Source organism: Tachyglossus aculeatus, chromosome 17, assembly GCF_015852505.1.
Source record: "Tachyglossus aculeatus isolate mTacAcu1 chromosome 17, mTacAcu1.pri, whole genome shotgun sequence".
NCBI lineage: Eukaryota > Metazoa > Chordata > Mammalia > Monotremata > Tachyglossidae > Tachyglossus > Tachyglossus aculeatus.
Window position 1 is genome coordinate 39,351,272 of NC_052082.1, and position 21,312 is coordinate 39,372,583.

The 21,312-nt window shown below is 45.6% G+C and overlaps 1 protein-coding gene across 1 annotated transcript in view; it reads left to right on the forward strand.

The window, feature by feature from the left end:
* Nucleotides 1-1,539: 1,539 nt before the first annotated feature.
* Nucleotides 1,540-21,312, forward strand: part of LOC119939730 (killer cell lectin-like receptor subfamily F member 1) — a 33,279-nt gene continuing 13,506 nt past the window's right edge. Inside the window, exons 1-2 of the mRNA XM_038759913.1 lie at nucleotides 1,540-1,579; nucleotides 17,303-17,419. Coding sequence (XP_038615841.1) covers nucleotides 17,356-17,419 — 64 coding nt within the window. The 5' untranslated portion in view covers nucleotides 1,540-1,579; nucleotides 17,303-17,355. The remainder of the gene's footprint in view (nucleotides 1,580-17,302; nucleotides 17,420-21,312) is intronic.

Genomic DNA, 21,312 nt, shown 5'->3' on the forward strand with positions numbered 1-21,312 from the left:
GCATTTAACAAATGCCATCATTATTATTATTATTAGGCCTTACTGGTTTTTTTCCCCTTTGTTAGGGTGATGATGCCTAGAAACATGCATGGACAGAACTATGCACCTTTCAAGACAAAAGTGAACATCCATCCTGACTTCTGCCAAACTTTCTGCACCTGGATCTGGCAGGAAAAGGTTGTGGAAGCCCAATCAGTGCTGTTTTATCCAGCATCCTCAGGTAAAGGCCCCTGAATCAGAGAATCTCCCCCTCTTCCCCCTCCCCATCCTCCTGGCCTTACCTCTTTCCCCTCCCCACAGTACCTGTATATATGTATATATGTTTGTACATATTTATTACTCTATTTATTTATTTTATTTGTACATATTTATTCTATTTATTTTATCTTGTTGATATGTTTTGTTTTGTTGTATGTCTCCCCCTTCTAGACTGTGAGCCCGCTGTAGGGCAGGGACCTTCTCTATATGTTGCCAACTTGTACTTCCCAAGCGCTTAGTACAGTGCTCTGCACACAGTCAGCGCTCAATAAATTCAGTTGAATGAATGAATGAATAAAGGTTGTGGCTTGTCTTCAGGGCATTTTCGAGAACTTTCTTAGCATTTTATGGCAGACATAATGCCAACAGCAGAGCAGAACAGGGTGAGGTACAGATCTATGTCTTTCTGGGAGACCACTGTTTTTTTAGGGCTTAAATCTGTCTGGGAATGCAAACCAGCCCATTATCTTATTTCTCCATCGACACAATAAATAAACCATTCCACTTAACTACTTCACTTCATGCCTTCCCTGAAAGAACTGCTGCTTTATTTTCCAGCTTCACTGAATTCTTTCTAGCAAGCAGTGGCACGTGCACACTGCGAAGGAGAAGCTGAGGAGATGCACAGGCTGAGGGCCCCGCACCACACTACGCCCCGACTGACCACACCGTGAAAAGAAGATACAAGTAACTACTAAATCCCCTTGCCCTCTGAATTTCCAATACAGTCATCCTTTCTTTCCACATTGTTGTGACCGACCCAAGAGAGATTGCCCACCGTGATGTTTGTGACCCTAAACTGAAAGCACGAGCGAATTCTGGATTCACCATGATGTCAACAAGCTCCTGAGCTTGTTGAGGGTCCACGGAGGGGATGGAGCTGAGGTGTACATCAACCTGCTGCAGAAGATGAGGGAACTGAGGCACAGAGAAATGAAGTGACTTGCCCAAAGTCACACAGCTGACAATTGGTGGTCACCACCACGGTCTCGGCACACAGTGCCAAAGTTAAAATTGCAGAACTTTCCCCGACTCCTGAAGACTTTTTAAAGTAGCATGATGAGCTGAAATCCAAAAATACAAGAAACTTGGATCCTTTGGTTTATCTGCTAACAAAGCTCACCGAAGATAAAGAAACTCTCCAGTACTTACAGCAGAATGCTAAAGAACGAGCTGAACTTGCCACCAGTGCCACAACGAGTAAGGTCTCCAACTTGGCCATCTCTTCCACCAGCCCCAAGATCTCTATGCAGGAGCTGAAGGAGTTACACAAGCAGCTGGGCAGCATGGCCACCAACTCCAACATACAGAAGATCAGTTGGTAGGTCAGTAGTATTTATTGAGCGCTGACTGTGTGCAGATCAGGTGTCTGTACACCTTGCTCCCTTCCTGCCCCAGGCTCAAGTCTGGAGCCACGCTGAAACCCGGCCATGGGGTCTGCTTGTTTTCTGACATCCCTACAGCCGGGCGGCTTGAACGTTGAAAGAGGGAAGCAGTGTGGCTCAATGGAAAGAGCACGGGCTTGGGAGTCAGAGGTCATGGGTTCAAATCCCTGCTCTGCCAATTGTCAGCCATGTGACTTTAGGCAAGTCACTTCACTTCTCTGTGCCTCAGTTCCCTCATCTGTAAAATGGAGATTAAGACTGTGAGCCACGCATGGGAAAACCTGATCACTCTGTATCCTCCCCAGTTCTTAAAACAGTGCTTTGCACATAATAAGCACTTAACAAATGTCATCATTCATTTTGTTTCCCAGACTGAGCCCCCTTTTTCCTGTCCTCCTCCCCTCCTCATCACCCCCCACCCTATCCCCTTCCCCTCCTCACAGCACTTGTATATATTTGTACATAGTTATTACTCTATTTTATTTGTACATATTTACTACTCTATTTATTAATGATGTGCATGTGTGGCTCAGTGGAAAGAGCCCGGGCTTTGGAGTCAGAGGTCATGGGTTCAAATCCTGGCTCCACCACTTATCAGCTGTGTGACTATGAGCAAGTCACTTAACTTCTCTGGGCCTCAGTTACCTCATCTGGAAAATGGGGATGAAGACTGTGAGCCCCCCATGGGACAACCTGATCACCTTGTTAACTTCCCTAGTGCTTAGAACAGTGCTTTGCACATAGTAAGCGCTTAATAAATGCTATTATTATTATTATTATTATGTAGCTATAATTCTATTTGTTCTGATGATTTTGACACCTGTCTACATGTTTTGTTTGGTTTTCTGTCTTCCCCTTCTAGACAGTGAGCCCGTTGTTGGGTAGAGCCTGTAGCCTCTATATGTTGCCAACTTGTACTTCCCAAGCACTTAGTACAGTGCTCTGCACAAAGTAAGCACTCAGTAAATACGATTGAATGAATGAATGAATGAATTCACGCTTTGAAGGGAGGAAGATAAATTATCAGTTGGATATGAGGCAGGAGAGCACCCAGGCAGGATGTGGGAGAGAGGTCAGCGGCAAGAAAGATGGGATTGAGCTACAATGAGAAAGTTAGCATTAGGGGAGCGAAGTGTGTGGGCTGGGTTATAGTAGGAAAATAATGAGGTGAGAAAGGAGGAGGGGACAAGTTGATCAAGTGCTTTAAAGCCAGTGGTGAGGAATTTCTGTTTGATGTGGATGGGCAACCACTTGAGATTCTTGAGGAGTGGAGAAATGTGAGTTGAATGTTTTTGTAGAAAAATCATCCACACAGCAGAGTGAACTAGGGACTGCAGTGGGGAGAGACAGGAGGCTGGAAGGTCAGATAACAGAAGTGATTGGTTTATCATGGTAGCAGTTTGGTTGGCGAGGAAAGGGTTACCCTAAGCTGAAGAACTGCAGACTGTAGACTGCAAGCTCCTTATGGGTGGAGAACATGTCTAACCAACTCTCTTATGTTATACTCTCCCAAGTACAGTGCTTAGTACAGTACTCTGCTCAAAGTAAGCTCTCAATAAATAACATTGATTTGATTACTCCTGACCCACTCCCCTTCCCAGTCCCTCCCCCTGCCTGAGTGGAATGACTGTGGGTTACTACAAAACCCCCACCCCAAACAATTACCCATAACCCAACCCCTCAGAATTCTTAAAATATGTGCCAACATAGGAAACCACGTTCCTCCATTTCCTTCCACACTTCAATCTTCAGGCAAGCTTAATTTAGTTCTCAACAGGAAGTGGAAGCAGGCCCAAGATGAATAATTAACTAATAAAAGACTAAAACAGTAAAACTTGACAACATAAAGCATTTAGCTGGGTCAGTTCCTAGGTGAAGTAATTTTGCCCTGCTCCAGGTAGACGGTTCTTAGTAAGAACTGTTGCAGCCTTACCAGAATTCCATAAATGGGAATGGTGTTTATTCCCTTAGTGTCAGACAGTAAGAAGGTGGATGTTCTGGCCATTTGGGGGTCCTGCAAACCCCAGAATTTCCCATACTTCAAGGACTACGGGGTGTGTGGATCTCACTTTTTACTTATTTTCCTGTAGTTGTTGTCAAGGTATCTATTGTGTGTCCACTGTATGCAATGCACTGTACTAAATAAGTGCTTAGGAAAGTAGAAAAGACTTAAAAATAGTGTTACCAGCCTATAAAAAGCATACAGTCTAATGGGGAAGCAAGACATGAAAGTATTTACAAATACAATAATCAGAAAAATAAACTGACTATAACATAGATAATAATAATAATAATAATAATAATGGCATTTATTAAGCACTTACTATGTGCAGAGCACTGTTCTAAGTGCTGGGGAGGTTACAAGGTGATCAGGTTGTCCCACAGGGGGCTCACAGTCTTAATAGAGATCATAGTAGATCACACATATATCCATAAGTGTCAATGGAGACAATACATAAATATCTAATTACTAGAGGACCTGAGGGATTGATCATCATCATCATCATCATCAATCGTATTTATTGAGTGCTTACTGTGTGCAGAGCACTGTACTAAGCACTTGGGAAGTACAAGTTGGCAACATATAGAGACAGTCCCTACCCAGCAGTGGGCTCACAGTCTAAAAGGGGGAAACAGAGAACAAAACCAAACATACTAACAAAATAAAATAAATAGAATAGATATGTACAAGTAAAATAAATAAATAAATAAATAAATAGAGTAATAAATATGTACAAACATATATACATATATACAGGTGCTGTGGGGAAGGGAAGGAGAGGGGGATGGAGAGGGGGACGAGGGGGAGAGGAAGGAAGGGGCTCAGTCTGGGAAGGCCTCCTGGAGGAGATGAGCTCTCAGTAGGGCCTTGAAGGGAGGAAGAGAGCTAGTTTGGCGGATGGGCAGAGGGAGGGCATTCCAGGCCCGGGGGATGACGTGGGCCGGGGGTTGATGGCGGGACAGGCGAGAACGAGGTACGGTAAGGAGATGAGCGGCAGAGGAGCGGAGGGTGTGGGCTGGGCTGTAGAAGGAGAGAAGGGAGGTGAGGTAGGAGGGGGCGAGGTGATGGAGAGCCTTGAAGCCCAGGGTGAGGAGTTTCTGCCTGATGCGCGGATTGATTGGTAGCCACTGGAGATTTTTGAGGAGGGGAGTAATATGCCCAGAGTGTTTCTGGACAAAGATAATCCGAGCAGCAGCATGAAGTATGGATTGAAGTGGGGAGAGACACGAGGATGGGAGATCAGAGAGAAGGCTGATGCAGTAGTCCAGATGGGATAGGATAAGAGCTTGAATGAGCAGGGTAGTGGTATGGATGGAGAGGAAAGGGTGGATCTTGGCAATGTTGCGGAGCTGAGACCAGCAGGTTTTGGTGACGGCTTGGATGTGAGGGGTGAATGAGAGAGCGGAGTCGAGGATGACACCAAGGTTGCGGGCTTGTGAGACGGGAAGGATGGTAGTGCCGTCAACAGAGATGGGAAAGTCAGGGAGAGAGCCAGGTTTGGGAGGGAAGACAAGGAGTTCAGTCTTCGACATGTTGAGCTTTAGGTGGCAGGCAGACATCCAGATGGAGATGACCTGAAGGCAGGAGGAGATGTGAGCCTGGAGAGAGGGGGAGAGAGCAGGGGCAGAGATGTAGATCTGGGTGTCATCAGCATAGATTGATGAAACTTGGGTTTGGGGAGTTAATCAGGGAAGGCTTTTTGGAGGAGGTAGAATTTTAGGAGGGCTTTGGAGGAGGGGAGAGCTGTGGTTTTTCAGATTAAGGGATAGGAGGGAGTTCCAGGCTGGTGGAAGGGTACGAAAGAGGGGATGGAGGAGGGAGAAACAAATAATAAGTTCATTGTGGGCAGGGAATGTGTCTACCAGTTCTATTATATTGTACTCTCCCAAGCACGTCTTAGTACAGGGCTCTGCACCCGGTAAATACTCAGTAAGTACCATTGATCAAAAGTGAGGTACAGCTAGAAGGTTGACTTGGGAAGAACAAAGAGAAGAAGCTGGAGAGTAGTGGTTGAAATGTGCAATGCCGAGGGTTGGTGGAGAGACTTAATTTTGGTATTCAATTATGGTATTTGTAAAGCACTGTTCTAAACACTGGTATAGATACAAAATGATTGAGTTGGACACAGACCCTATCCCATGGGTGCTCACAGTCACTTCCCTTGACTCCATGGCTCCCTCCAATTATTGCACCATCTCTCTCTTATCATTCCTCTCCAAATTCCTTGAGTGAGTTGTTTACACATGCTGTCTCAAGTGACTCTCCTCCAATTCTCTCCTTGGCCCCCTTCCAATCTAACTTCCTACCCCTTCACTCCGCAGAAACTGCCCTCTCTTATGTCACAAATGATCTCCTTACAAAATCAATAGCTTTTATTCTGTCCTAATCCTTCTCAACCTCTCAGTTGCCTTCAACCACCCCCTTCTCCAAGAAATATTATCCAGCATTATCTAAGGGAGTGGGTGTAGATGGAGAATAGAAGGGACCCAGAACTGAAGGACTCCCACAGTTAGGGGGCTGGAGGCAGAGGAGCATCCCACAAAAGAGACTGAGAGTGAGTGTCCAGAGAGACAGGAGGAGAACCAGGAGAGGACAGTGTCAGTGAAGCCAAGGTTGGATACTGTCTCTAGAAGAAGGTGGTTGACAGTGTCAAAAGCAGCTGAGAGGTCAAGGTGGATTTAGGATGGAGCAGAGGCCTTTGGATTGGGCAAAAAGGTGATCATTTGTGACCTTTCAGAGGGTGGTTTCTTTGGAGTGAAGGGTGCAGAAGTCATATTGGAGGGAGTCAAGGAGAGGAACTTGAGACTGCGGGTTTAGACAACTTGCTCAAGGAGTTTGGAGAGGAAGGGTAGGAGGATAATGGGGCAATAAAGTATGTGGCCAGGTCATTAGGGAGAAGAGATGGGAGAAGTGGGGGGGACAAGGGATTTGAGTAGGGAGGTAAACATCTGAGTCAATAAGGATGGAAAAATATTGTTGCTGGGAAGAGAAGAGGGTAGAGGTATAGCAAGCAAGGATCAACTTGAAGTGGACAAGGTCAGCCTGATATCTGGATTTCTACCAACAGCATTCTGGTATTATGGCCCTGGCCATAAGATAACTATTGTATTGTACAACTTTACCAACTATTGTATTGTATTTCCCAAGAGCTTAGTACTGCTCTCTGCACAGAGTAAGCACTCAGTAAGTGACCAAGATGGTGGCTGCTTGGATGAAGGGGAATAGGCAGAAATGCTGGATAGTAATAACAGATAGGATTTGAAGTGGTTTGGGTGTGAGAATTGAAATAAATGAGGAATAAAAGATGACACCAAGGATGTCGACTTCTGGGACATAGAGGATGGTGGTGTAATTGACAGGGATAGGAAAGTGTGGAGATGGAGAATGTTTAAGAGGGAAAGTGAGTAATTTAGTTTCAGATATATTAAGTTTGAGATATCAACTGAAGACTTCCTGGAAGCAAGAGGAAATGCAGGTTGACAAGTGCGAAGAGGGGTCAGAGTTGGAGACGTAGATTTGAGAGTTGTCCATATTAAGAGGGTAGTTGAAGTGAAGAAAGCAGATGGGTTCCCCAAGAGAGTGAGTGTAAAGCTAGAGTAATAATAATGATAATAATAATAATCATTATGGCATTTGTTAAGCAGTTATTATGTGCGAACCACTATTGCACTATTGCACTGCAAAGTATAGGGAACACAGGACAGTGCCTTGCGGGATGCCTTCAGTTAGGGGATGCAAAGCAGGAGAGGGGCTAGTGAACGAGACTGAAAAGGAGCAGTAACAGAAGTAGGAGAATCAAGTTATTATGGTGGCAAAACCAAGGTCTGATAGTTTTTTTATGGTATTTGTTAAGCACTTACTATGTGCCAGCTACTGTACTAAGCACTGGAGTAAATACAGATAATCAGATTGGACATAGACCATGTCCCACTGGGGAGGTCACAGTCTTGATTCCCATTTTATAGATGAAATAACTGAGGCACAGAGAAGTTAGATGACTTGCCCAAGGTCACACAGCAGATAGGTGGCAGAATCAGGATTAGAACCTATGTCCTTCTGACTCCCAAACCCGTAATCTATCCAGTAGGCCAAGCTGCTTCTTAAGGAGGGGAAGTCCACAGTGTCCAAAGTACTAAGAGATCACAGAGGTTTAGAACAGAATAGTCTCCTGGACTTGACCATAAGCAGGTGATTGGTGACTTTAGGAATTGCATTTTGAATGGAATGAAGAGGCCCAAAACCCTGATTGAAGAGGAGCCAAGAAGAGAGTAGGTAGAAAGGTATTAGTAGGTAGACAGGTAGAAAGTAGGTAGAAAGGTAGAAGCAGTGTGGCTTAGTGGAAAGAGCATGCTCTTGGGAGTCAGAGAATGTGGGTTCTAATCCCAGCTCTTCCACTTGTAATAATAATAATAATTATGGTATTTATTAAGCGCTTACTATGTGCCAAACACTGTTCTAAGAGCTGGGGTAGATACAAGGTAATCGAGTTGTCCCACGTGGAGCTCACAGCAGACAAGTGGTAGAACAGCTTTAGAACCCAGGTCTGTAGTGTGACCTTGAGCAAGTCACTTAACTTCTCTGTGCCTCAGTTACCTCATCTGTAAAATGGGGATTAAGACTGTGAGCCCCATGTTGGAAAACCTGATTACTTTGTATCTACCTCAGCACTTAGAACAGTGCTTGTAACATAGTAAGTGCTTAGCAAAGACTATTATTATTATTATTATTATTATTATTATTATTATTATTATTATTAAAGACAGTGGGTATATGTAACCTGTTCCAAAAGTTTGGGTAGAAATGGGAGTAGGGAGATGGAGTGATAGCCAGAGGGGGATGCCTTGTTTTTAGTATAGGGAAACCTGAGTTGCTAGAAGGCAGAAGATATCAGAAAGTGAAAGGTAGAAGAAAGTAGTAAGAGAAAGAGAGGAGAAGAGGGGCAACGACGTAAGAGAGAAGAGTGTCAAGAGGCCCAGATGAAAGGAGTTAGAATTAGAGAGCAGTGAGGGACTTCTTCTTGAGAAAATGGAGCTAAGCAGAAGGAGGATAAGGAGGGCATGATGAGGAGGAGGATAAGGCAGGGCTTTGGGGTGCTCAAGGTTGGTGTAATAGAAGGAAGTGGATAGATGAGAGGGAGAGAGCTGAGGGACTCTCTTAAAGCCAATGGTCAGGAGTTTCTGTTTGTTGCAAGGATGAATGGCCAACCACTGGAGGTTGTTGAGGAGTAGAGAGTTGTGTTTTGAACGTTTGATTAAGACAATCCAAGTGGCAGAATGAAATATAGACTGAAGAAGGAGAGGCAGGGTGAAGGCAGGGAGATCAGTGGGAAGGCTAATTCAGTATTCAAGATGGGATACAGCTAGCTCCTGGTCCAGGGTGGCCATCATTTCGAGGGAGAGGAAGTTGGCAGATTCAGAAAATGTTGTGAAGGAAATGAGACAGGTTTTAGCAACAGACTAACTGTGAAAGATGAAAAAGAGAGAGGGAGGGAAGAATCAAGGATAATAATAATTATAGCATTTGTGAAATACTTACTATGTACCAAGCACAGTCCCTAACCTCACTCAGGTGTCATAGTCTAAGAGGAGGGAGAACAGGGATTACAGGTATCTTATCCCCATTTTATCATCATCATCATCAATCGTATTTATTGAGTGCTTACTATGTGCAGAGCACTGTACTAAGCGCCTGGGAAGTACAAATTGGCAACATATAGAGACAGTCCCTACCCAACAGTGGGCTCACAGTCTAAAAGGGGGAGACAGAGAACAAAACCAAACATACTAACAAAATAAAATAAATAGAATAGATATGTACAAGTAAAATAAATAGAGTAATAAATATGTACAAACAAATATACATATATCCAGGTGCTGTGGGGAAGGGAAGGAGGTAAGATGGGGGGGATGGAGAGGGGAACGAGGGGGAGAGGAAGGAAGGGGCTCAGTCTGGGAAGGCCTCATTTAGCAATAGAACTGTCTCATCCTTTGAATCCCAAAGCCGAGAATTCGGGAAGCAGTGTGGCCTAGCGGGAAGAACCTGGGGCTTGGAGTCAGAGGACCTGGGTTCTCATCCCACCTCACCATTTGTCTTCTGAAGGTCCTTGGGCAAGTCACTTCATTTCTCTGGGCCTCAGCTTCCTCATCTGTAAAATGGGGATTCCTACATAGACTGTGAGCCCTGTGTGTGGGACATGGAGTATGTCCAACCTGCTTAGCTTGTAATAATAAGAATAATAATGATGACATTTATTAAGCGCTTACTATGTGCAAAGCACTGTTCTAAGCGCTGGGGAGGTTACAAGTTGATCAGGTTGCTCCACAGGGGGCTCACAGTCTTAATCCCCATTTTACAGATGAGGGAACTGAGGTACAGGTAATTGACTTGCCCAAAGTCACACAGCTGACAATTGGCGGAGCTGAGATTCGAAGCAGCGTGGCTCAGTGGAAAGAGCCCGGGCTTTGGAGTCAGAGGTCATGGGTTCAAATCCCGACTCCGCCACTTACTGGCTGTGTGACTCTGGGCAAGTCACTTAATCAATCAATCAATCAATTGTATTTATTGAGCGCTTACTGTGTGCAGAGCACTGTACTAAGCACTTGGGAAGTACAAGCTGGCAACATATAGAGACAGTCCCTACCCAACAGTCGGCTCACAGTCTAGAAGGGGGAGACAGAGAACAAAACCAAACATACTAACAAAATAAAATAAACAGAATAGATAGGTACAAGTAAAATAAATAAATAAATAAATAAATAAATAGAGTGATAAATATGTACAAATATACACAACTTCTCTGGGCCTCAGTTCCCTTATCCGTAAAATGGGGATTAAGACTGTGAGCCCCCAGTGGGACAACCTGATCACCCTGTAACCTCCCCAGCACCTAGAACAGTGCTTTGCACAGAGTAAGCGCTTAACAAATACCATTATTATTATTATTATTATTATTATTATTATTATTATTATTATTATTTGAACCCACGACCTCTGACTCCAAAGCCCGGGCTCTTTCCACTCCTTAGTACAGTGCCTGGCACATAGTATGCGCTTAACAAACACCATTAGAAAAAAGTCAGAAGGACCTGGGTTCTAATCCCACGCCTGCCACTTGTCAGCTGTATGGACTGACCCTCCGCTCCTCTGCCGCTAATCTCCTCACCATTAGGCCTCGTTCTCGCCTGTCCCGCCATCGACCCCCGGCCCACGTCATCCCCCTGGCCTGGAATGCCCTCCCTCTGCCCACCCGCCAAGCTAGCTCTCTTCCTCCCTTCAAGGACCCACTGAGACCTCACCTCCTCCAGGAGGCCTTCCCACACTGAGCCCCTTCCTTCCTCTCCCCCTCGTCCCCCTCTCCATCCCCCTCATCTTACCTCCTTCCCTTCCCCACAGCACCTGCATATATGTATATATGTTTGTACACATTTATTACTCTATTTATCTTACTTGTACATATCTATTCTATTTTATTCTGTTAGTATATTTGGTTTTGTTCTCTGTCTCCCCCTTCTAGACTGTGAGCCCGCAGTTGGGTAGGGACTGTCTCTCTATGTTGCCAACTTGTACTTCCCAAGCGCTTAGCACAGTGCTCTGCACACAGTAAGCGCTCAATAAATACGACTGATTGATTGATTGATTGGACTTCGGCAAGACAAGTCACTTCTCTGGGCCCAGGTTCCCTCATCTGCAAAAGGGGATTAAGACTGTGAGCCCCATGTGTTCCGGGGACTGTGTCCAACCGGACTAGCTTGGATCTACCTTGGCGCTAAGCGCTTAGTACAGTGCTCTGCACACAGTAATTGCTCAGTAAATACGATTGATGATGTTGATCTACCCCGGCACTTAATACAGTTCCTATCCCATAATAAATGCTTAATAAATCGGATTAATCACAGCGCAGATGGGACCACGTCTCCCCCTGGCGGGAGCATCTGGAAACGCATCGCCTGCTGCCAGCCTCCCCTGGGCCTCCTGGCCACTGAAAGCCAGATTTGGAGGGGAGCCCAAGCCCCCCTAATAATAATAATAACGATGGCATTTGTTAAGCGCTTACTCTGTGCAAATCACTGTTCTAAGCGCTAGGAGGGATACAAAGTGATCAGGTTGTCCCACGTGGGGCTCACAGTCATCAACCCCCTTTTGCAGATGAGGGCACTGAGGCTCAGAGGAGCGAAGTGACTCGCCCAAGGTCACACAACAGACATGTGGCGGAGCCGGGATTCGAACCCATGACCTCTGACTCCAAAGCCCGGGCTCTTTCATTCATTCAACTGTATTTATTGAGCACTTACTTTGTGCAGAGCACTGTACCAAGCGCTTGGGAAGTACAAGTTGGCAACATATAGAGACGGCCCCTACCCAACAGTGGGCTCACAGTCTAGAAGGGGGAGAGAGACAACAAAACAAAACATATTAACAAAATAAAATAAATAGAATAAATATGTACAAGTAAAATAGAGTAATAAATATGTACAAACACATATACATATATACAGGTGCTGTGGGGAGGAGAAGGAGGTAAGGCAGGAGGGATGGGGAGGGGGAGAAGAAGGAGGGGGCTCAGTCTGGGAAGGCCTCCTGGAGGAGGTGAGCTCTCAGTAGGACCTTGAAGGGAGGAAGAGAGCCACTTGGCGGATGTGTGGAGGGAGGGCATTCCAGGCCAGGGGGAGGACGTGGGCCGGGGATCAACGGCAGGACAGACGAGAATGAGGCACAGTGAGGAGGTTAGAGGCAGAGGAGCAGAGGGTGCGAGCAGGGCTGTAGAAGGAGAGAAGGGAGGTGAGGTAGGAGGGGGCGAGGTGATGGACAGCCTTGAAGCCGAGAGTGAGGAGTTTTTGCCTGATGCGTAGGTTGATTGGTAGATTTTTGAGGAGGGGAGTAACATGCCCAGAGCGTTTCTGCACAAAGACAATCCGGGCAGCAGCGTGAAGTGCTTACTATGTGCCAAGCACTGTTCCAAGCGCTGGGGTAGATACATGGTAATCAGGCTGTCCCATGTGGGGCTCACAGTCCCAATCCACATTTTACAGATGAGGGAACTGAAGCTCAGAGAAGTGAAGTGGCCTGCCCGAGGTCACACAGCAGATAAGTGGCAGACAAGGCACAGCAGACTTGTCTGGCACAGCAGACAAGGGCTCTTTCTCTCCCCGGGGCAAAGCGAGCGCTCCCCTGAGCCCCCAGGGAGCCCCAGCGCCTTGAGTCAGAAGGGATGGGGGAGCTCTGTCTGAGAATGCTCTTCCACTCTGCCCTTTCCTGTCCCCCGCATTTCCGAAGCGCCCCGGAAAATAGGATTATACAGATGCCAGGAACCTACTGGTGGCTCTGCTCACTTGTAGAAGTACACCAAGCCACCTGTATCAGCGTTAAACTTTAAATTCTGGGCCTCAGAGTCAGAAGGACCTTGGTTTTAATCCCGGCTCTGCCACTTATCTGCTGTTAGACCGTGGACAACTCACTTTACTTCTTTGGGCCTCAGTTACCTGCTCCGCCAGCTATCAGCTGTGTGACTTTGGGCAAGTCACTTAACTTTTTAATTTTTAACTTAACTTTTAATTTTAGAGATGAGGAAACTGAGGTCCAGAAAAATGAAATGATTTGCCCAAGGTCAAATAGTGGGCAAGTGGTAGAGCCAAGATTAGAACTCAGGTCCTCTGACTCCCAGCCCCATGCACTTTCCTCTAGGCCATGCCGTTTCTCACAAGAGAATCCTCAGAGTCTGAAGGAATCAGAATTGAAGTCCCAGGCTGGGTTTTGTTTTTTGCCCTGGCAGAAGGATGCCACTCCTCTCTCTGGCCCCTAATCTGACCGTACTTCTGTACGGTCCAGGCTCCAGAACTAGGCCAGAGGCATCTTTTACCCTGGACTCCAAGGCTGGTGGAAGTGAGACCCAAGATGTCTCTCTCACCTCCAGCCCCTCAGAGAGCCAGGGAGGGCAGGAGGACTCTGAAGGTAAGATTCGATAAACTAGAATCTCCTTGAAAGCAGGAAACATTCCTTCTATTGTATTTTCCCAAGAACTTAGAACAGTACCACACACTCAGATGCTTCATAAATACCAGATTGACTGTCTAATTGTAGCTAATTAAGGCAATCTCCATGCTGCTTCTGAGGTTGAACCTGCCATTTTATTATTGTCATTGTATTTGTTAAGCACTTAGTACAGTCCTCATGTGCTTAGTTCAGTGCTCTGCAATGCCCTGTCAATCAATCAATTGTATTCATTGAGTACTTACTATGTGCAGTGCACTGTACTAAGCACTTGGGAGGGTAATCAATCAATCAATCAATCATATTTATTGAGTGCTTACTGTGTGCAGAGCACTGTACTAAGTGCTTGGGAAGTACAAGTTGGCTACATATAGAGACAGTCCCTACCCAACAGTGGGCTCACAGTCTAGAAGGGGGAGACGGAGAACAAAACAAAACATATTAACAAAATAAAATAAATATAATAGATATGTACAAGTAAAATAAATAAATAGAGTAATAAATACGTACAAACATATATACATATATACAGGTGCTGTGAGGAAGGGAAGGAGGTAAGGCGGGGGGGATGGAGAGGGGGAGGAGGGGGAGAGAAAGAACGGGGCTCAGTCTGGGAAGGCCTCCTGGAGGAGGTGAGCTCTCAGTAGGACCTTGAAGGGAGGAAGAGAGCTAGCGTGGTGGATGTGGGGAGGGAGGGCATTCCAGGCCAGGGGGATGACGTGGGCCAGGGGTCGATGGCGGGACAGGCGAGAACAAGGCACGGTGAGGAGATTAGCGGCAGAGGAGCGGAGGGTGCGGGCTGGGCTGTAGAAAGAGCCCACTGTTGGGTAGGGACTGTCTCTATATGTTGCCAATTTGTACTTCCCAAGCGCTTAGTACAGTGCTCTGCACATAGTAAGTGCTCAATAAATACGATTGATGATGATGATGATGATGAAGGAGAGAAGGGAGGTGAGGTAGGAGAGGGTGAGGTGATGGAGAGCCTTGAAGCCGAGGGTGAGGAGTTTTTGCCTGATACATAGGTTGATTGGTAGCCACTGGAGATTTTTGAGGAGGGGAGTAACATGCCCAGAACGTTTCTGGACAAAGACAATCTGAACAGGGGCATGAAGTATGGATTGAAGTGGGGAGAGACAGGAGGATGGGAGATGGGAGAGGAGGCTGATACAGTAATCCAGACGGGATAGGATGAGAGCTTGAACGAGCAGGGTAGCGGTTTGGTTGGAGAGGAAAGGATGGATCTTGGCAATGTTGCGGAGGTTAGACTGGCAGGTTTTGGTGACAGCTTGGATGTGAGGGGTGAACGAGAGAGCGGAGTCGAGGGTGACACCAAGATTGCGGGCTTGTGAGACGGGAAGTGCCGTCAACAGTGATGGGAAAGTCCAGGAGAGGGCAGGGTTTGGGAGGGAAGACAAGGAGTTCAGTCTTGGACATGTTGAGTTTTAGGTGGTGGGCAGACATCCAGGTGGAGATGTCCTGAAGGCAGGAGGAGATGCGAGCCTGGAGGGAGGGGGAGAGAGCAGGGGCAGAGATGTAGATTTGAGTCTTAATCCCCATTTTACAGATGAGGTAACTGAGGCACAGAGAAGTTAAGTGACTTGCCCAAGGTCACACAGCTGACAATTGATGGAGCCAGGATTCGAACCCATGATCTCTGACTCCCAAGCCCGGGCTCTTTCCATTGAGCCATTCTGCTAATCCCACACTGCTAAGAGTAAGCGCTTAGTACAGCGCTCTGCCCTTGGTAAGCGCTTAATAAATACGATTGAATGAATACAATATAACAGAGTTGGTAGACAGGTTCCCTGCCCACAATGAGCTTACAGTCTAGCAGGGAAACAGACATTAATATAAATAAATAAATTATGGATATGGAAATAAGCGTTGTGGGGCTGAGGGAGGGGTGAATAAAGGAGGCTAGGGCAATGCAGAAAGTTGTGGGAGAAGAGGAAATGAGGGCTTAGTTGGGGCCAAACTAAGCTCTCATCTAGATGAGAAGCAGCATGGCTTAGTGGAAAGAGCACAGGCTTGGGAGTCAGAGGTTGTGAGTTCTAATCCCGGCTCCACCACATGTCAGCTGTGTGACTTTGAGCAAGTCACTCACCTTCTTTGTGCCTCAGTTCCTTCATCTGTAAAACAGGGATTAAGACTGTGAGCCCCACATGGGATAACCTGATTACCTTGTATCTACCCTGGCACTTAGGACAGTGCTTGACACATAGTAAGCACTTAACAAATACCATCATTATTATTGTTATTATTATACAAGTTAATCAGGCCAGACATAGCCCCTGTCCCCCATGGGACTTGCAGTCTAAGTAAGAGGGAGAACAGACATTTAATCCCTGTTTTTACATATGAAGAAACTGAGGCAAAGAGAATTTAAGTGACTTGTCCAAAGACACACAGCAAACGACTGGCAGAGCTGGGATCAAAATCCATGTCCTCTAACTCCCAAGATCATGGTCTTTCTACTAGGCCATCCACATGTTTCCTTTTCCCTTATTTCCCTCCATCTTCCTCATTTCCTTTCTCTCCCACTCTCTTTCCACTCTTCTGTCCTTTCCCCTCTTTCTCTTCCCCTCTTTGGCCTTCTCCCCTTCCCCATTTTTTCCTCCTTCTCCTTTTCCCCACCCCTCACAGCTCTGCCCCAAGCTTATCTCTGTATGCAAACAATAATAGTAATAATGGTATTTGTTAAGCGCTTATTATATTGCCAGGCACTGAACTAAGTGCTGGAGTGGATACAAGCAAATCATGTTGGACACAGTCCCTGTCCCACGTGGGGCTCACATTCTCAATCCCCATTTTACAGATGAGGGAACTGAGGCACAGAAAAATGAAGTGACTTGCCCAAAGTCACACAGCAGACAAGTGGCTGAGCCAGGATTAGAACCCAAGACCTACTTACTCCCAATCCAATGTTCGATACACCACGCTGCTTCTCCAAACAATCAGTTCAATCACCCGTCTGAATCTGCCATGACAAGGAACTTCATGACCGCAGCTTATAAAACCCAGACTTCAAAAGGATGCGAGAGTTTTTGCAGAGATGGAACGGAAAAGCAGGAGGGTGGCCACCCAAAGGAGGATGCTAGGTGGATTCTTCTGGAGGCCAGGGTTGAGCATCTCCAGGCCATCACTAGCATGAGGAGTCTTTGATATTTGCCCTGGGCCCCCATTTTCTTTCAAGCCCCTTGGAGGGGAGGCTGCACATGGGTGTGGAACAGGGGAGGGAGAGTAAAATTGGAAGAAGAAGTGCAGTCATGTACTTTTCTCTGGCACTCTGGCCTGCAATTCTGCCTAATTTCATTTCTGTATTTCAGTTAGTGAGCATGAAGCCCCTTGAACCCCTTGACTCCAATTCAGCTGGTCCTGTGAATTGCAGGATTCCATCTTGGGCCACACATGTGGTGACTTGAAATGTCCTTGAAATGCTCTGAAAAGCAGAGACTGAGAAATGACCGGTGATGCATATTTGTACTCTAACTGGGCAGTACTACTGGAGACTGCATCCAGGCAGTGCCAGAGGAAGCATTCTGACATCGGTCACCCCTGCAGAGCTAAGGAAGTGACCCAGAAAAGAGCCCTCCGGGTGGTTTCAACCAAACGAGTAACATCCCCACCCTGTCCCATTTCCTCTCTATGCAACATCAATCATCACGCTCAGGGAGCAGAGGCTTGAGCAGTCTCTCAAGATCCTCATCTCAGAAGAGCTTAATAATGGAGGGGAAGGGGAGTTTCACCACTCTGGACTTTCCAAGAAAGCAGCATTGGTCAGAAAGAGGTAAGGTGGATCAACGTGTGTTTTCTCTTGTATCTCTCAACTGTTATAATTGTGGCTACTCTTTCTCTTTTGCTTCACCCATCTCTCCAAATGCCAATGCTCGGCTATTCATGAGAACAGAAACTCTGTCCTTTCTGAGGTATTGTAAAAAAGAAAATACAATGGGTGGAAAAGTGATCTAAACAAGGAGTAGAACTGTGCAGGATGTTTATGAATCTTGATCGTGGAAATATTGATGGAGTAAGTAGACTATGAGCCACATGTGGGACATGGACTGTGTCCAACCTGTTTAGCTTGTATCCACCCCAGTGCTTAATACAGTGCTCGACACATAGTGTGTACTTAACATATGCCATACTGCCATACTGATTCTCTGTTTTGCTGTCCCTTCTATCTGTGCATTACTCTTGGATAATTTTCAGGAAAGAAAAGCAGTGTGGAGAAGCATGGCTTAGTGGGAAAAGCCTGGGTTTGGGAGTCAGAGGTCATGGGTTCTAATCCTGCTTCTGCCATTTGTCAGCTGTGTGACTTTGGGCAAGTCACTTAGCTTCTAAATGGGGATGAAGTCCATGAGCACTACTTGGGACACCCTGTTTGCCTTGTATCTCTGCCAGTGCTTAGAACAGTGCTTTGCACATGGTAAGCGCTTAACAAATGTCATAATAATTATTATTGTTATTATTATTAATAAACAATACTGAACTAAATGACTGAATTGATGATGATAATGATGATGATGATTATGACTGTGGTATTTGTTAAGTGCTTACTATGTGCCAAGATAATCAGATCCCTGCTATATTCTATTCATTCAATTGTATTTATTGAGCACTTACTGTGTGCAGAGCACTGTACTAAGTGCTTGGAAAGTACAATTTGGAAACAGATAGAGACAGTCCCTACCCCACAACAGGCTCACAGTCTAGAGGAAAAGTCTCACCACTGGACCCTATTTCAACACCCCCTCACCTCTGCCTATGTGTGATTCATTTCCTCTGAAGTGACCAAAAGCTATCTCTTTAAGAGGAAGCCCTGACTCTGGAGTGTTACACTTTCAATTCATTTTCAAAAAATCCCCTAGTTCAATGCCCCGCGTGATGTGGACATCGCTACTTTCTAATAATGGGGAATGTGATGGATGTGTGACTAACCAACAGAAAGGGCAGACCATAAACAGTGACGGTTTTTCTTATAGCAGTCTTCCAGGATTTACAGGGTGTCTGCATCAAGTTCTTTCCTCTCTGAAGACTGGCCACTGATGATGAAGATTGCTTTAGGGTTTTTATGTCAATGAAGAGACCAATAAACTCCCCATCATTTTTTCATTCACTTGTATTTATTAAGCACTTACTGTGTGCAAAGCACTGCACTAAGTGCTTACTATGTGTCACTAGGTGATACACAAAGATTTCCTTCTGTTGTGCTGGAGTGTTTTCTGTTTGCTGGGTCCGGCCCTTTTTCTGATTTTGCCTCTTTGTTTCACAATCCTCTTGGAAATTTCTGCTCATAAAGAGCCTCTCTTTTCTTAGTTGTGATGCACCCAATTGATGTGTAGCCATTTCTAACTTACAACTCTGATGCCACTCTGCCTGCAGCTTGAATATTTCCTTTGACCCTCTTGCTTTTGATGGCCCCATTTCAACTCACCACAGAGTAAGTCTTTAGGGGGTTTTTTTGGTCCTCCAATCTCCACTCCTCCCCCTGGCTTTATATTCCCTCCCAGGCCTCAGCCCTCTTCAGCTTCAGAAACCTCCTAAAATATGTCACCTCCTCCAACAAGCTTTCCCTGACTAATTATCCAAACCCCAAATCATGCAACATCTTAGGGAAGCCAAATTTACTAAGCAAGTCAATTAATCAATCAGTCAGTCAATGGACTATTTTGAGTGTCTACTGAGAGCAAAAATATTTGGGAGAGCCCAATAGGAGAAAGACAAATATGTCCTGCCCTGAGAGAGACAATCAATCAATAGTATTTATTGAGCACTTTCTGTGTTCAAAGCACCATACTAAGCACTTGAGAGAGTTCAACAGAACAGAGTTGGTAGACACATTCCTTGTCCACAGTGGGCTTACAGTCCAAAGATACCAGTTTAATGGAAGGATGAATCGTAAATTTGTCCAAGAAGAAAGTTCCAGGCTAAGGGAACACAGTTGAATGAGGGAATGGAGGCCAGAGAATAAAGAGTAGAGGTATAGTTAGAAGTTGCGCTTGGAAGACACAAGAATATAAGCTGAGAAGTAGTGGGTGAAGAGAGCTGGAAGATGTAAGAAATCAGGTGAAAAGTCTTGGAGCAAATTCTGAGGCATTTTTGCTAGACGCAGCGGGAAACAAGTACCCATCGAAAATGTGTGGGGAGTGGAGAGAGGTTTGCCAAGCAGTACTTCAAGAAGGGGATTCATAAAGTGGGTTATGCTATGAACTGAAGTGAAGAGAAGCTGAAGGCCGATCAGTAAGGAGGCTGATATGAAGCAACAAGTGCTCGGGCCAACATAGGTAGCTGTTTGGATGGAGAGGAAGGAGTGGATCTGGGAAAACAATAGAAAGAACAAGAAGGATGTATCCATCCATTGAGCGAGAGCTGCAAGACAATGAGAAGTCAAGGATGATATGAAGGTTGTGGGCTTCTGGGACAAGGAGGATAGGGGGTGCCATCAACGGAGTTGAGGAAGGTAGGAGGAGGAGGAAGTTCAGAAGGGAAGATGACAAGTTCAGTTTTGAATAATGTCCAGGGTGCAGATACACTGATGGTTTCAGATGCATTTTGTTAGATGGATGAAAATTGGAAAGAGTTCTTCATGGGGCTTCTCCCTGCATTTCTCCTAGATTCATTCATTCATCCATTCAATCATATATATTGAAAACTTACTGTGTGCAGAGCACTGTACTAAGCCCTTGGGAAAGTACAATACAACAATAAGCAGTTGAGTTGAGTAGAGAGGGTGGTGTTGAGAGCATCTATTTGGTCATCAAGAGTGGGTAGACTGGAAATGGAGGCTAGGTAGAATGTGATGTTCTGAGAGAGAAGGATGGGGTTGAGAGACTGAAGGTCTCTGTGGGGGAATAGTACAAATTTATGGGGAGGAGGATTGTGGGAGAGGAGGCAAATGAGAAGGTTGTGGTCAGAGAATGGGATTTCAGAGTTGGTGATATTGTGCACTGTGTAGAGATGACAAGATCGAGTATGTGTCCAAGTTGGTGGGTGGTCCTGACACATGAAAGACTTACAGAAATCTACAGCTTGACATGTAAATCAAATTAATGCGTGTGGACCCCCAGAGGTGGGATACTAAAATAGAAGAGATCCAGGGTTACACAGAGCAACACCAAATCAAGGACTTTGACACATCACTGAACATTACCAATAATTATAATAATAATGATCATAATACAGCTATTTAATAATAATAATGGTATTTATTAAGCACTTACTATGTGCAAAGCACTGTTCTAAGCGCTGGGGTGGTTACAAGGAGATCAAGTTGTCCCATGGGGGGCTCACAGTCTTAATCCCCATTTTACAGATGAGGTAACTGAGGCACAGAGAAGTTAAATGACTTGCCCAAAATCACACAGCTGACAATTGGCAGAGCCGGGACTTGAACCTATGACCTCTGACTCCAAAGCCCAAGCTCTTTCCACTGAGCCACACTGCTTCTCTATTTTGGAAACACTTACTATGTGCTAAGCACATTGCTAAGTACTGAGGTAGATATAATTCAACAGATCAGGCACAATTCCCATCCCACAGTCCAAGGGAGTAGGAGGACAGATATTTAATCTCCATTTTACAGATGACCTCTACCCTCGCTGCTTCGAATTCCTCCCCTCCAACTCTCTCCTGGACCCACTCCAATCTGGCTTCTGAAACCCACTGAAACTGCCCTCTCAA